This window comes from Gossypium arboreum, chromosome 1 (assembly GCF_025698485.1).
Source record: "Gossypium arboreum isolate Shixiya-1 chromosome 1, ASM2569848v2, whole genome shotgun sequence".
Lineage (NCBI taxonomy): Eukaryota > Viridiplantae > Streptophyta > Magnoliopsida > Malvales > Malvaceae > Gossypium > Gossypium arboreum.
This window is the reverse complement of record NC_069070.1, coordinates 4,163,230-4,176,071: the sequence shown is the minus strand read 5'-3', so window position 1 is coordinate 4,176,071 and position 12,842 is coordinate 4,163,230. Positions and strand designations below refer to the sequence as shown.

The window sequence follows — 12,842 nt, the reverse complement described above, 5'->3', positions numbered from 1 at the left end:
AAAGCTAAGAAGAAGGAAAAACATTTTTGTTTGCTTTTCCATTTTGATCCAAAATAAATCAAGGTAATTAAGTTCTTTCCTTAAGATTTTTATGAATTTGAATCGTGGGAGCTTGATGTAGCTAACACATGTATTAAATTCTTCAATTGTTAAACGTTTAGAAAGTTACCGTTAAATTATAATTGATGAATTTAATCTTGAAATTTAAGAGACTACTAGTTAGTAAGATTGGATTATGTTAATGATTAAGTTAGAAATTAAGTTAAGCTTTCTAGATAATTTTATAACATTAGGGACCAAATTGAATAATAAAATTATTATTGGATTAAGATTAAAAGTACAAGGTACTTAATGAAAGATATGAAATTAAATTTTGATCCTATGTTAGATACCAGAAAATATGACTATTTTAGATATACGAGCTAAAATTAATGAAATGCAAACTATGTTTGATTATGTGATTTTCGTGTGAAGAGGTGAAAACTAATATCGTTTCTATATGTGAATTATCGTACGTAGCTAAAGACGACGTTGGACCATCCTGAGAGAAAGGAAGACAAGAGTTGTAGATGAGTGGCTAATATGGTTTGTACTTTCATTATTTGAATTCAATATGGTTTGTACTCTCATTTTTGTATATGATGATATGGAATGTTGTGAATTAAATTGATATGGTTATGGTATAAATGAGTATTATATGAAACTATGATATGTGTTTAGAACATTGATTACCCTATTAACTGTCTCGGGCAGAGTCGGGTATAGTTGCATGTCATAGGATTAATATGCGAGATTATACTTTGGCTTATACCGATGAGGCACGGAGTGCATACTATATTTTGGACATCCCCATGAGGTGCAGAACACACTTTACTTCGATTTATACCGATGAGGAGTGAAGCGCAAATTATACTTTGGATGTATCGATAAGGCACTAGGTGTCAGGTATATTGGTGTAATGGTTGGGTGATCCGTGTATCCATCTTGAGCCTATTTTTGGTTAATAGGGATTATAAAACATATATCGTGCTATATGATATTTGATATGAAATACCAATATTGAATGGTTTACCTTGTATATTAATATTAAAGTAATAAAAGATGGCATGTGAAAGATCATATGAACTGGATAAAACTAGCTTTGAGGGCCAGCAAGGATATAAAACGAATCTATTGATTTGATATAGAAATGTGAAATGAATGAATTTTTAGTATGCTATGTCATATGCAAAATTGAGATATGATGGTAAAAGAAATTATGTGTTCATGAATGAAATGTCAAATGAAATTTGGTATTAGACTATGCACTTGAGACATGAAAATGGAAATTGATTTAGCCGATAGATGAATAATATATTTATTGTATTGATATCTTGTTTTTATTGATTATTGATTTAAATCATGAAAGTACCATTGAGCCCTATTGTTTAGCTTATGATTTGCATATTTCTGTGCTAAGTTTCATAAATCTCAAAGTCACAAAATGACCAATAGGTCCGTACATTATGTTATGTTAATTGCAAGTGGTATGTACTTAACCTTTAAGTTGGTCCTTAGCTTCAAGTTTTCATATTGGTATATATGATGGAAAGGTTTATATTATGAGCATGTCCACATGTGGTTCATGTTAAGCATATATATATATATATATATATAGTGAGTTAATGCTTACTTACCAATTTGACATCGTTGTACTTGTGATGGAGTTGTTTCATGCTTGCCAAGTAAATGAATGCATTATATACTTATGATCACATACTGAAAGGTACTTGTTGAGTCAAGTAAGGTAGTTTGACTTTTGAATTAATGCCTAAATTGTATTGCGTTGCATTTCGGGGTCATTTTGACCATCTGGTATTTGTATTTAATAGATTTAAGATGAATGAAGTAAAATTTGGGAAAAACTGCCTTCATGGTCACGACACGTAAAATTTGGGGAAAACTGCCTTTATGGTCACGACACTCTCTTATTGGTGTCGTGACATCAAGCTTTTGTTTCCATAGTCGTGATTCCCCATGCTGACGTCGCAAAATTGAATTACCCTACCCTCAAGGTCGCGACATTCCTCTACTGAAGTCACGACATCAATTTCCTGTCTTCAAGGTCACAACTCACCTCGGTTGAAGTCTTCAAGGTCACTACACTTAATGTCGTGATATGAATCCTTCAATGTCACAACATTACTCCTTAATTTTATGGTTTTTACATTTTAATCCCTAATTCACCATCAGATTAGTATGAGAGCTTTTGTAAGCTTACTCATGATGCAAATTTGATTAGATAGTGTTTTTAGAAGATATAATATTTAATTGTTTGTACAATTCGTCTCATGGAATATTGAAATGATATCGTAATTGCTTTGACAACAAGTGTGGCATCTCATGTCCCAGATCTTGAGATCGGATCGAGAGTGGGGTCTTACATAGCCATTACTCCCATGTTTAATGATGCTAGATGTGGGAGGTATAGTGCACCTGTGGATAACTTCCTTCACGCCTTGCAAAATTGTCAGGAATCTTACGATGTCCTTACTCAAGTTGGGATTAATGATAATTTATTGTTTATTGATGTAGTAAGTTGCATCGACTAGTTTGAATGCGATGAGGATGCTTGATACAGAGGCATTCGCAAGTTTACTAGTCTTAATATGGCATATAGGGAACGTGCACAACAATGTGGTCTTGAAAGGTAAACAAACCCCACCCCATGTGGCCATGTGTTATGCATGAGGACTTCATAGAGACTTACGCCATTGTCCAGCAATTTCATGTTCTTTCACCATGCACTGAATTTAATTTTTAAAAACAATAACATAGCTTGCATCAATTTTTTAGAGAAGATAATTTTTATTAAAGAAAAAGACATTAAACAGCAATAACAATTAGAAGGGTGATGCTGTCTTTCTGAAAATAACCTTACTAGGAAATCTATACATACAAGTGCTAACACCATTTCCCTAAATCAAATAAACAAGAAAATATGTTAAAAAAAGTTAAAGTTTTCTCTTACCACGTCTTCCAGTATCTAAATCAACCAGCCTGGATGATGATGGGACTGGCATTGGTGTTGATAAGCCAACTGATTCTGGGATGTCAAGATTGACTCTCATAGATTCGTCTGCCATTGTACGCTTCATATCAATCTCATGAAATTGCTGAACTTGAAGTTTTACTTTGTCAATCTGTTTAGAAAAATACACACGAAATAAAATGGTAAGTGGCAGCAAATTAAGACCTTTTGCCAATTACACAAACCGCGTTACACTACAAAACGAGATATATCGAGTAAAATGGCAGTAATTACAAGTTCAATATGATAGATGGATGAACGTGCATCAGCAAGTCTCGATTGCAATTCATCGAACTTTTTTCTTCTGTACTCATCATTCTCCATTTGATTTCCCCTCTCACCTAATTGTTGAAAAAGACCTGCATGAAGAATATTCATAATTGAAGTACTTTGAGAATACAGTCAAACCATAAGTGAAACCTGCGAAGCAAGGAATAATACCTGTCAAAACAGACAGAACCCATATCTGAGTTGGGATATCACCAAGCTTCTTTGCTAGAGTTAGTGAGGATCTTAGGATCTCTCTGGCCTGTCCAGTGTCATGCAGAGCAAGTGCCAAATTCCCAAGAATGGTCAAATACTGAGAAACAAGTTGAAGGTTCCCCATTTGAACATGAGCAATCTGCAAACCCTTGGCCAGCCGGTTTCTGCATCAAAGTTGTAATTTTACACAAACCGATTAAGAGATATAGCAGTCCTACCAGACCCTAAACCATAAAATTAATTCTAGCATTCTATAATAAACAAAAGAGTAAGTCTTCTTTTCTTAGGTGATTATATTTTCTACCTTCAAAAATATATTAATGATATCAGTAGTAGAAGTACAAAAATCTTTTTTTTTTTTTTTTTGCGCATTAGTATATAAAAATCTTGCACATCCAAACATGTTCACTTTTTACCCACTACTGATAAAATAGGAAATACACTGCCCTTTTGAGCATGTTGTTTATCTTTTCACCACTTCTAATAACCATCATTTACCACTAATGGTACCTTCAATCCAACACTCTGAAGCATAGTTAAAATGAATTTCCCTATTATAGAGGAAACTGTTCATTTGCATCGGATTTAAATCATTCGTCAGTGCTCTGAGATAGGACAAGGGAGGACTGAACTGAAGAAGTAGCATTGGAAGAAGGAATAGGTCTTTTCAAATATACAAAATTTTTAGCATCAGTTTTTGACTCACTGATGTGGTTTAGCGAACAAACAGTGGTAATTGAAAGAATTAAGGCTGTAAAACAACGTTAAAAATGAAAATGAAAACTATGGAAAACTTAAGGTTATAGAAAACCTCTAGGTTAATTTATTAATTCAAACATAATAATCAGAAAAGTTGCTGTTGTAAATCTGTTACAGCATATATAATAGACTTTCTTGCAAATAAAGTTTTATAATTTGTCGTAGACTTAAATAAAATTAACTAAATATAAAATAAACCGAAATAATAAAAGAAAATATCTACATTATTCCTCAGCTTGGAAAACTCGACTCTGGTGAGAAAACTTTCACCACTTCAGCATAAATTTTTGGATCAACTCTTTGCAGCTCTTCTTCTGCAATCCAAGTACTTTCACTAACTGTTTTGCCTAATCATTTCACCAAAAATCTCCTATATTTATTATCGCTTCTAGACCTTGCTTCTTTAAAATCCAAGACATCTTTGATAACCTCAATTTTTAGCCTTAAAAAGTTGCAGCACCTGCTCAGAAATTTCAGCAAAATCCCCATTGAAACCCTCAAAAGAATACAAGTAAGAAACATTAAAATGACATGCAAATCTGTAGGCAACTCAATCACATAAGCATCAGAGCTTATTTTCCTCAACACCTTACATGCCCCGAACTTCTTTGACTTCAACATGTAATCAGTACCCTTTGAAAACCTTTTTTGCCTCAAGTGTATGAGATCTAAGTCTCCATCTTCAAACTCCTTAATTCGACAATGTAGATTAGCTTTAGTAACATAACGCTCATTGCTTGCTTTTAAGGCAACCATCACCTTTAGAGAACTTGCCATATATGATTAGCAAAAGCTTTCTCATCAGCACTCACCCTATTTCCAAGTGGTCAAGGAACTTAAATCAAGTGCATGTTGGGGTTCAAGCCCATAGGCAGTTTCAAAAGGAGTCTCATTAATTATTCTATTAACAAAGTTGTATGCGAACCCAACTTGAGGAATAACCAAATTCCATCTCTTCACATGATTCCTAACAAGATACCTAAGCATATTTCCTAAACTTCAATTAAAATCCTCTGTTTGTCCATCCGTTTGTGGATAACAACTACTGAAAAAATTCAACTGGGTTCCTATTTTCTACCACAAAGTCCTCCAAAAATGTCCTAATTTGACATCCCTATCAAAAACTATAGATATAGGAACACCATGTAATCTTACGACCCTGAAAAAAAAAAAGAACTCAGCAATATGTAGCATAAGAAGTTTTAAAACAAGGAATGAAATGCGCCATCATCAAAAAGTGATCCACCACAATAAAGCAAGATGGTTTGTGGAGGATGTATGTGGCAAATCGTTCAATTACTACCGCCAAATTATGAATTAGTAATAATTATGTTTCTTGGCCTGCTTCTATTGAATTGTGATTTAAGGATACAAGGATCATTTAGAAAAGGATGCTAGAAAAGGTGATGAAAAAATAGAGATGCTTGGGCGAAAATTGATGCACAACTATGTTGTTTATTATGGCACTTGCTTAAAGCAAAGTTACTTTGTTTTATTCTTGCAAAACCTGTTACAAATTTTGGTCTAAGGCGAAGACTTTATATACCAAGAATTTATGAAGTTGTCTTAGATCTTGTTCATCTCTAGCAAAATCAACATGACATGACTAACTATTTAGGTTAAGTTGAAATTTTAAAGGATGAATCCAATGTTATTATGCCTCTTTTTGAAAATGTCATTGATCAAGAGCAAGAGACAATTTTATTGTACTTGCCTTGACTGTGAGAGCAAATCTAGCCTCAGTTTGAGATCATATTCTTCTCAGCCCAGTTATTCCTATTCTTGAAAATGCATTTCTTCATGGAGAATTGACTAAAAAAGTTTATATGGAGTAACTGTAAGGTTTTGTTGCCCAAGGGGAGTCTAAGTATGTCTACTGTAGAAATCTCTTTATAGCCTAAAACAATCTCTGAGGGTCTGGTTTGAACCTAGCATTGTTATCCAAGCATTTGAGATGAAAAGGAGTGAAGCAGATCAATTAGTCTTTCACCGTGAGACCAATCATGGCCAGTGCATCTATCTAGTGGTGTATGTGAATGATATTGCTGTAACAGGTGATGTTCATGAAGGCATTGAGCTATCACTTAGAGGAATGTTGAATTGTAAACCTCTGGAGACACCTATGGATCTTAATGCTAAGCTTATTCCAGGACAAAAGGGAGCCACTAAAGAATCCTAGTCAATCTCGAAGATTGATTGGGAAACTTAATTATCTCACTATCACAAGTCTAAATATTTTCTTTTCTTTGCAATTAATGTGGTTAGTTAAATTCTCCAAACTCCACGTGATAGGCACTGGAATACAGTAATACGCATCCTTAAATACATCAAAGGTGCCCCTGAGCAAGGCTTTTTGTATGAAGATAAGGGAAATACACAGGTTTTCAGATACTCATGTTGATCAGGTAAAACCTCCCTCAAATAGACGGTCCACTTCAGGATATTATGTCTTCATAGGAAGGAATCTATTATCATGGAAAAGTAAAAAACAAGATGTTGTAGTAAGATCAAGTGCAAAAGCAGATTATCAAGCCATGGCCTTAGTCACTTGTAAACTAGGTTAAAATAACTACTTCAAGAATTGAGGTGAAACAATTAGTCCAATGAAGTTGACGTGTGATAATCAAGCAGCATTGCATATTGTTTCAAATTTAGTGTTTCATGGAATGACCAAACACATAAAGATAGATTATCACTTTGTTAGACAAAAAATAGAGTCCAGATGCATTGCCACTAGTTTTGTTAATTCCAATGATCAGTTAGCAGTTATTCTCACTGAAGTCCTCAAGAAACCTCAATTCGAGTATATACATAACAAGCTAGGAACATATGATATACATACTCCAGTTTGTGGAGTATTATGATAGAGATTATAAAATATAAATTGTATGGATTATAGACTCAATTACAACAATTGAAATTTCAATGTTTCTTTGTCTTGTTTTGTACATTTCCTATAGCATAAATACCCATCTAACTTGAGGGAATAATCAAGCTGAAAATTAAGACTTCACTCTATATTTCTTCTCTTTATTTTTCTAATTTTACACTTCCCAATCCAAATAATTTTCCACGTGCATGTTATCATGAAAATCAGCAACTTTGATCTTAATTCCACCCTATTTAATTCAAAGGCTTACACAATTGTGGGCACCTTCCAGAATCTCCATCTGGACTCCCACTGGTTCTTGTCGCAATGTAGCATAAATTGCATGCGACAATTCTTTAATATCACTTCGTATTGCAGTCAATATTGTCTCTTGACCTTGACTTCCGCTTCCTTAATATCTACCATGTCCAACCATGGCTTAATAGCAACCGTAGGATCTAATTAAGTTCTAATGCCAAAATTGTTATGGTTTAGAGAAGAAAACAACCATAATTGAAAGAATTATGGCTGTAAAACGAATAAGAAAAGAATTTGAAACTCTAGAAAACTTAAGAGTTATAGAAAGTCTCCAGGCCTCTTTATTAATTCAAAGATAATAATCAGAAAAGTTGTAAATATGTTACAACATATATAAAATGGACTTTTGCAAATAAAATTTTATTATTAACCCTCAACTTAACCCTATATAATTCCACCCTATTTAATTCTAAGGCATACACAATTGTGGGCACCTTCCAGAATTCCATCTGGACTCCCACTGCCTCTTGTCGCAATGTAGCATAAATTGCACGCGACAATTCTTTAATATCACTTCGTATTGCAGTCAATATTGTCTCTTGACCTTGACTTCCGCTTTCTTAATATCTACCATGTCCAACCATGGCTTAATAGCAACCGTAGGATCTAATTAAGCTCTAATGCCAAAATTGATATGGTTTAGAGAAGAAAACAACCATAATTGAAAGAATTATGGCTGTAAAACGAATAAGAAAAGAATTTGAAACTCTAGAAAACTTAAGAGTTATAGAAAGTCTCCAGGCCTCTTTATTAATTCAAAGATAATAATCAGAAAAGTTGTAAATATGTTACAACATATATAAAATGGACTTTTGCAAATAAAATTTTATTATTAACCCTCAACTTAACCCTATATAATTCCACCCTATTTAATTCTAAGGCATACACAATTGTGGGCACCTTCCAGAATTCCATCTGGACTCCCACTGCCTCTTGTCGCAATGTAGCATAAATTGCATGCGACAATTCTTTAATATCACTTCGTATTGCAGTCAATATTGTCTCTTGACCTTGACTTCCGCTTCCTTAATATCCACTATGTCCAACCATGGCTTAATAGCAACCGTAGGATCTAATTAAGTTCTAATGCCAAAATTGATATGGTTTAGGGAAGAAAACAACCATAATTGAAAGAATTAAGGCTGTAAAACGAATAAGAAAAGAATTTGAAACTCTAGAAAACTTAAGAGTTATAGAAAGTCTCCAGGCCTCTTTATTAATTCAAAGATAATAATCAGAAAAGTTGTAAATATGTTACAACATATATAAAATGGACTTTTGCAAATAAAATTTTATTATTAACCCTCAACTTAACCCTCAAGAAACTAATAATCCTAGCTGTCCAAAATAAGATATTTAATACTTCAAACTAAATATTATAAAATAAACTGAAATAACAAAATAAAATATTATAAACTTAAGCTCATGCGTCACATACTAACATAGATGTTATAGCAATTACTTAACATGGATTCTAGAAATGCTTTGAGAAAGGAAATTGGGTTCTCTCAAATGCCACTTAAGATATGATAGACCAAATTACCTAAACCAAGCATTCAATGATCTTTCAGTTTAAATGAGACTAATCAAATTAGAAGCTCACCGTGCTTCTTGTAGATCTTGCTGCTTCATCAATAGAAGGCCATAAGCAAAAAGGATGCTTGCTTCCTCACGAACTCCAACAAAGGAATCCTTCATTCTGTAAACTGGTCCAATTAAATCAAGCGCCTACATGCAACATAAATATCAATAACACGACATAGACACTAGAAAGAAAAAACACAACATAAACTAAATTATAATTTTTAGCAACAAAAAATTTTGTAGCCGGCAACTACTTGACCTGTGAAGACGATTCAGCATCACCAATGCAAAAGTATGAAATGGCTGCATAAGCTTGGCACATGAATTGCATTGATTTGCTCTCAGTTATCTGAACATGTGAAACAAAATACACACTTTAAATTTCACAGATATTCTTCTAGAGAATAAGACAGAAGCATAGTACATTAGATGACATCAGCTAAACAGAATGAACTTGCTTATATTAATTGGTATTAGCTTTTAACTATCCACCTCTATTTCAAAAGCCATAATGGGATAGCTAAACAAAATATTGCCAAGTTAAACAATATACCTTTGCAGCTTCTACATAGTGAAAAGCTGCTTCATTATAACAGCCAACAGAATGGGAATATTGCCCCCTAAGCATTTCGATGATGCTCTCACAAGCTTGTAAAATTGTTGGAAAGCGAATGAACCAGTTCTTCATTTGCATCAATGCCTGTGGGATTGAGATGCTATCTTAGTAATTCAAATTCAAGAATTACCGATACAGGTTTTTGGCTGGAGAAAATTAAGGAGCATTCTGCCAATCTAGAAGTTTATAATTGTACAGCATGAAGCATTTACGTGTCTGATGAAAAATAAGATGTAAAATGATAATCTTGCTAAGGAAAAAGTCAGAGAAAGTCACCCTACATGTTTCTGTGCATAAAATACGAATAGGGGGGAGGGGGCAAAATAACCATGCAAGGGATATTCAAAATCATTGGAAGGAAGTCACTATCATGGTTGCTAAAGACAAGCAGATTAAGTTATTCGACATTTGTAATCATACAATATACAACCATAGTATTCAACAACCCTAATGCTAACTAACGTTATTCAATGTAACACAGCTTAGAAAAGAGAGAATCAAAACTAAAATTTTCTTCTCTCTCTCATTTTTATTTTTCATGATAATCCAAATCAAGGATCCTTCAAACCTTTATAAATACTAAAAATATAAAATAAACCACATATACATGCATGCATAGACTTTTTGATGACTTATCAATTTGTTCGTTAAGATGCTGCATAAAAAAGGCTAGGGAAATAAAAACACCATTAGCTGACTTGAACAAATAAATCCAAAGGTTTTAAAGCTCAAGTTTTAAGAGAGAAGACAGTTCATTGGCAATAATTGGAACCATAAAACCTACCTCTTGAGCTTCAAGAAATTCAGACCGTGTAAGCTCCACAGCCACTTTATTCTCAAGGAACTGCATCAATAGCATTAAATATACACCAGCCATCCAGATCGCCGAGTGCTGCAAGTCCACTTCTACTCAAGAAAAATTAAGTTCAACAGTAAAAAACGTAAAATTACTTCAGGACGAAAAATACAAGATGTAAAAATAACAAAAGCAAACTAACCTCTCACATCATCAGTTATACCAAGCCTGATGAGTTCCTCTGCAAGAAACATCAATGCTTAGATCCTAACCATCCATTAATCATATAGTCTAAGCGGCTACATAGAACTTATAAACCCTTCTACTCCACTTTTCTCTTATTCTCAATCATAGAAAGGTGGTAAAAGAAATGAAATCCCAAAAATAAAGCAATCCTGTCTTAGTTTAAAGAACAAACCTTTGATGATATGTATTCCAGACTGAATTCGTTTATCACACTCTTTGAAATTTCCTTTTGGACGGCCAAAAATGATGATCATAAGATCAACAAGGGCATAGACAGCACTTTTTGGCAGCCATTCCCCATTAATGGGAGGTGGTGCGAGGAAAAGCTTATCTTGCAATGCCCGTTTGGCATTTCCAAAATATGTGGGTTCAAGAGAATCATTTCCAGCTGAAGTGGTGGTGGTAGTAGTAAAACGGGTAAGCTGTCCCCGAGACTTGGAATCTTGCTTCATAGCAGCATCCAATTTGTCCACGTGTTTGACAGCATTCTTGTAATCAGAGACACGAAGTCGATAGAAGATGTGGAGGAGCTCATTGTAAAAGAGTAAACCCATGCAGTGGGCTCTCTTTGATAGGAAAAAGGAATTAGTACCATATTGTATATAAATCACAGATTAACAAGTAGAAAAAAAACGAAAGAGAAGAGATGGTAGAGCTCAACTGACCCTATCAGAGGGCATAGTCTCCCAGACCTGATTGCATCTCTGAAGAGCTCGCTCAACCTCATTCGCAGTTTGATCATCCCATTGCATAAGGAGGCGGACATGCAGGATGGAAGCCACAAAGAACATCTGAAGCTCCGGATAGCAAATTTGAGTAGCGGATACATAACCTGATTCTAAAGTGGAGATTGAGTTCTGGTAGTCTCCTTCAATAATCAGAGCGTTTGCCAGCTGAGAATTGAAGTTGCAACACCATAACTTGGCCGAAACACTGCAAATTCAAGGAGTGTTTAACACTAGTAATTTACTCTATCAGATTCAGTACTAGTACAGTAATTAGGGTAAAAGAAAAAAAATTATATAGTCAGAAGTAGAATATCTTTAAATAGGAAAAGCTTAAGTGCAAGCATACTCGGGAGCCGCCGCAGAAGTAAGGTGAAGAGCCTTGTACAAGATCTGCTTCTGAGGAGGGATAGCCCCAACGAGATGGTAGCACTGGCTGAGCAGTGAGTAGGTTCGGCACTTCAAGTCGAAGCATGAAGGTATGGAATTAAGGAGCAATTGTGAGCGTTCAAGGTGGGACTTAGCATGGTTCACGTTGTGCGAGTGGCGCAGCAGAATAGTGGCTATGCGGAGTCGAGTCTTCACCTCAACGATGGGAAGGAAGGAAGCGTGAGACTGGCAGATTGCCTCCAAGCACTTCACCGCCTTCCCTATCTCTCCCTTCTTCTCAAACTCATCCGCCAGACCCCACAGCCCTTCTGCCACAGCTTCCATTCCCCAATTTTCACCAACCCACAAACTGTATGCTCTACTTCTTCTTCAAGGCAGAATTAGGAGAGAGAGAAAATAGAAATGAATGGATCGCCATAAAAATCATACTGCATCTCCCAACCAATCCCAAAACCCCCAACTCCTGTTTCCAAGTCAAGTCAAGTCAAGAACGCAACTACCAAGCCAAATGGGCTCATTAACCTTTTTACATAAAAAATGGAAGGCCTATTGTTGGATGGGCCAACATAGTCTGGTATCCTGGATTGACAAATATGGATCATGGGTTAACCGCTTAAAGGTATGGCGTACAGCTGGATATCTTTTTCTGTTCGATTACTTTGTCCAATGTTCAACTTGGATAATGTTTACCTAGAGATGAAGATGTTGATAATGAGAATCTTCCGGTAAGCAGACATCAACGAATGTCAGAGGTTATGTTATATTTACAATGTGGGTGATGTATTAAATATATTTATAAAAAATTAAAATGATTAATAAATTTTACGTTCAAATTGTATTTATATTTCTATTATTTATAGAAATGACAAAAATACCTTAAAATAATATAAAGAGTTTAATATTAGTACCCAATTAAGTAAAAGAGTTTAATATTAGTAGGGATACAAATGAATGCATGTTGTGATGTTATCCGAAGGCACACATAT

At 34.6% G+C, this 12,842-nt stretch overlaps 1 protein-coding gene across 1 annotated transcript; it reads right to left on the bottom strand.

Annotated features, from left to right (window-relative positions):
- Positions 1–2,827: 2,827 nt before the first annotated feature.
- On the bottom strand, positions 2,828–12,508 carry LOC108483148 (sister chromatid cohesion protein SCC4). The gene is made up of 11 exons (XM_017786376.2): positions 11,816–12,508; positions 11,407–11,674; positions 10,914–11,307; positions 10,698–10,736; positions 10,484–10,605; positions 9,637–9,783; positions 9,343–9,432; positions 9,103–9,227; positions 3,512–3,717; positions 3,305–3,429; positions 2,828–3,182 (listed from the first exon to the last, which is right to left on the bottom strand). Exons 1-11 carry the CDS (start codon positions 12,178–12,180, stop codon positions 2,994–2,996), a joined length of 2,070 nt encoding a protein of 689 aa, XP_017641865.1. The 5' UTR covers positions 12,181–12,508; the 3' UTR covers positions 2,828–2,993.
- Positions 12,509–12,842: the final 334 nt, after the last annotated feature.

Coding starts and splice junctions, on each gene's coding strand:
- LOC108483148 (XM_017786376.2), bottom strand. CDS start 12,180: ATGGAAGCTGTGGCAGAAGGGCTGTGGGGTCTGGCGGATGAGTTTGAG. Junction 10,737..10,913: donor TGGAATACATATCATCAAAG/GTTTGTTCTTTA, acceptor TGTTTCTTGCAG/AGGAACTCATCAGGCTTGGT. Junction 10,606..10,697: donor TATAACTGATGATGTGAGAG/GTTAGTTTGCTT, acceptor TTTCTTGAGTAG/AAGTGGACTTGCAGCACTCG.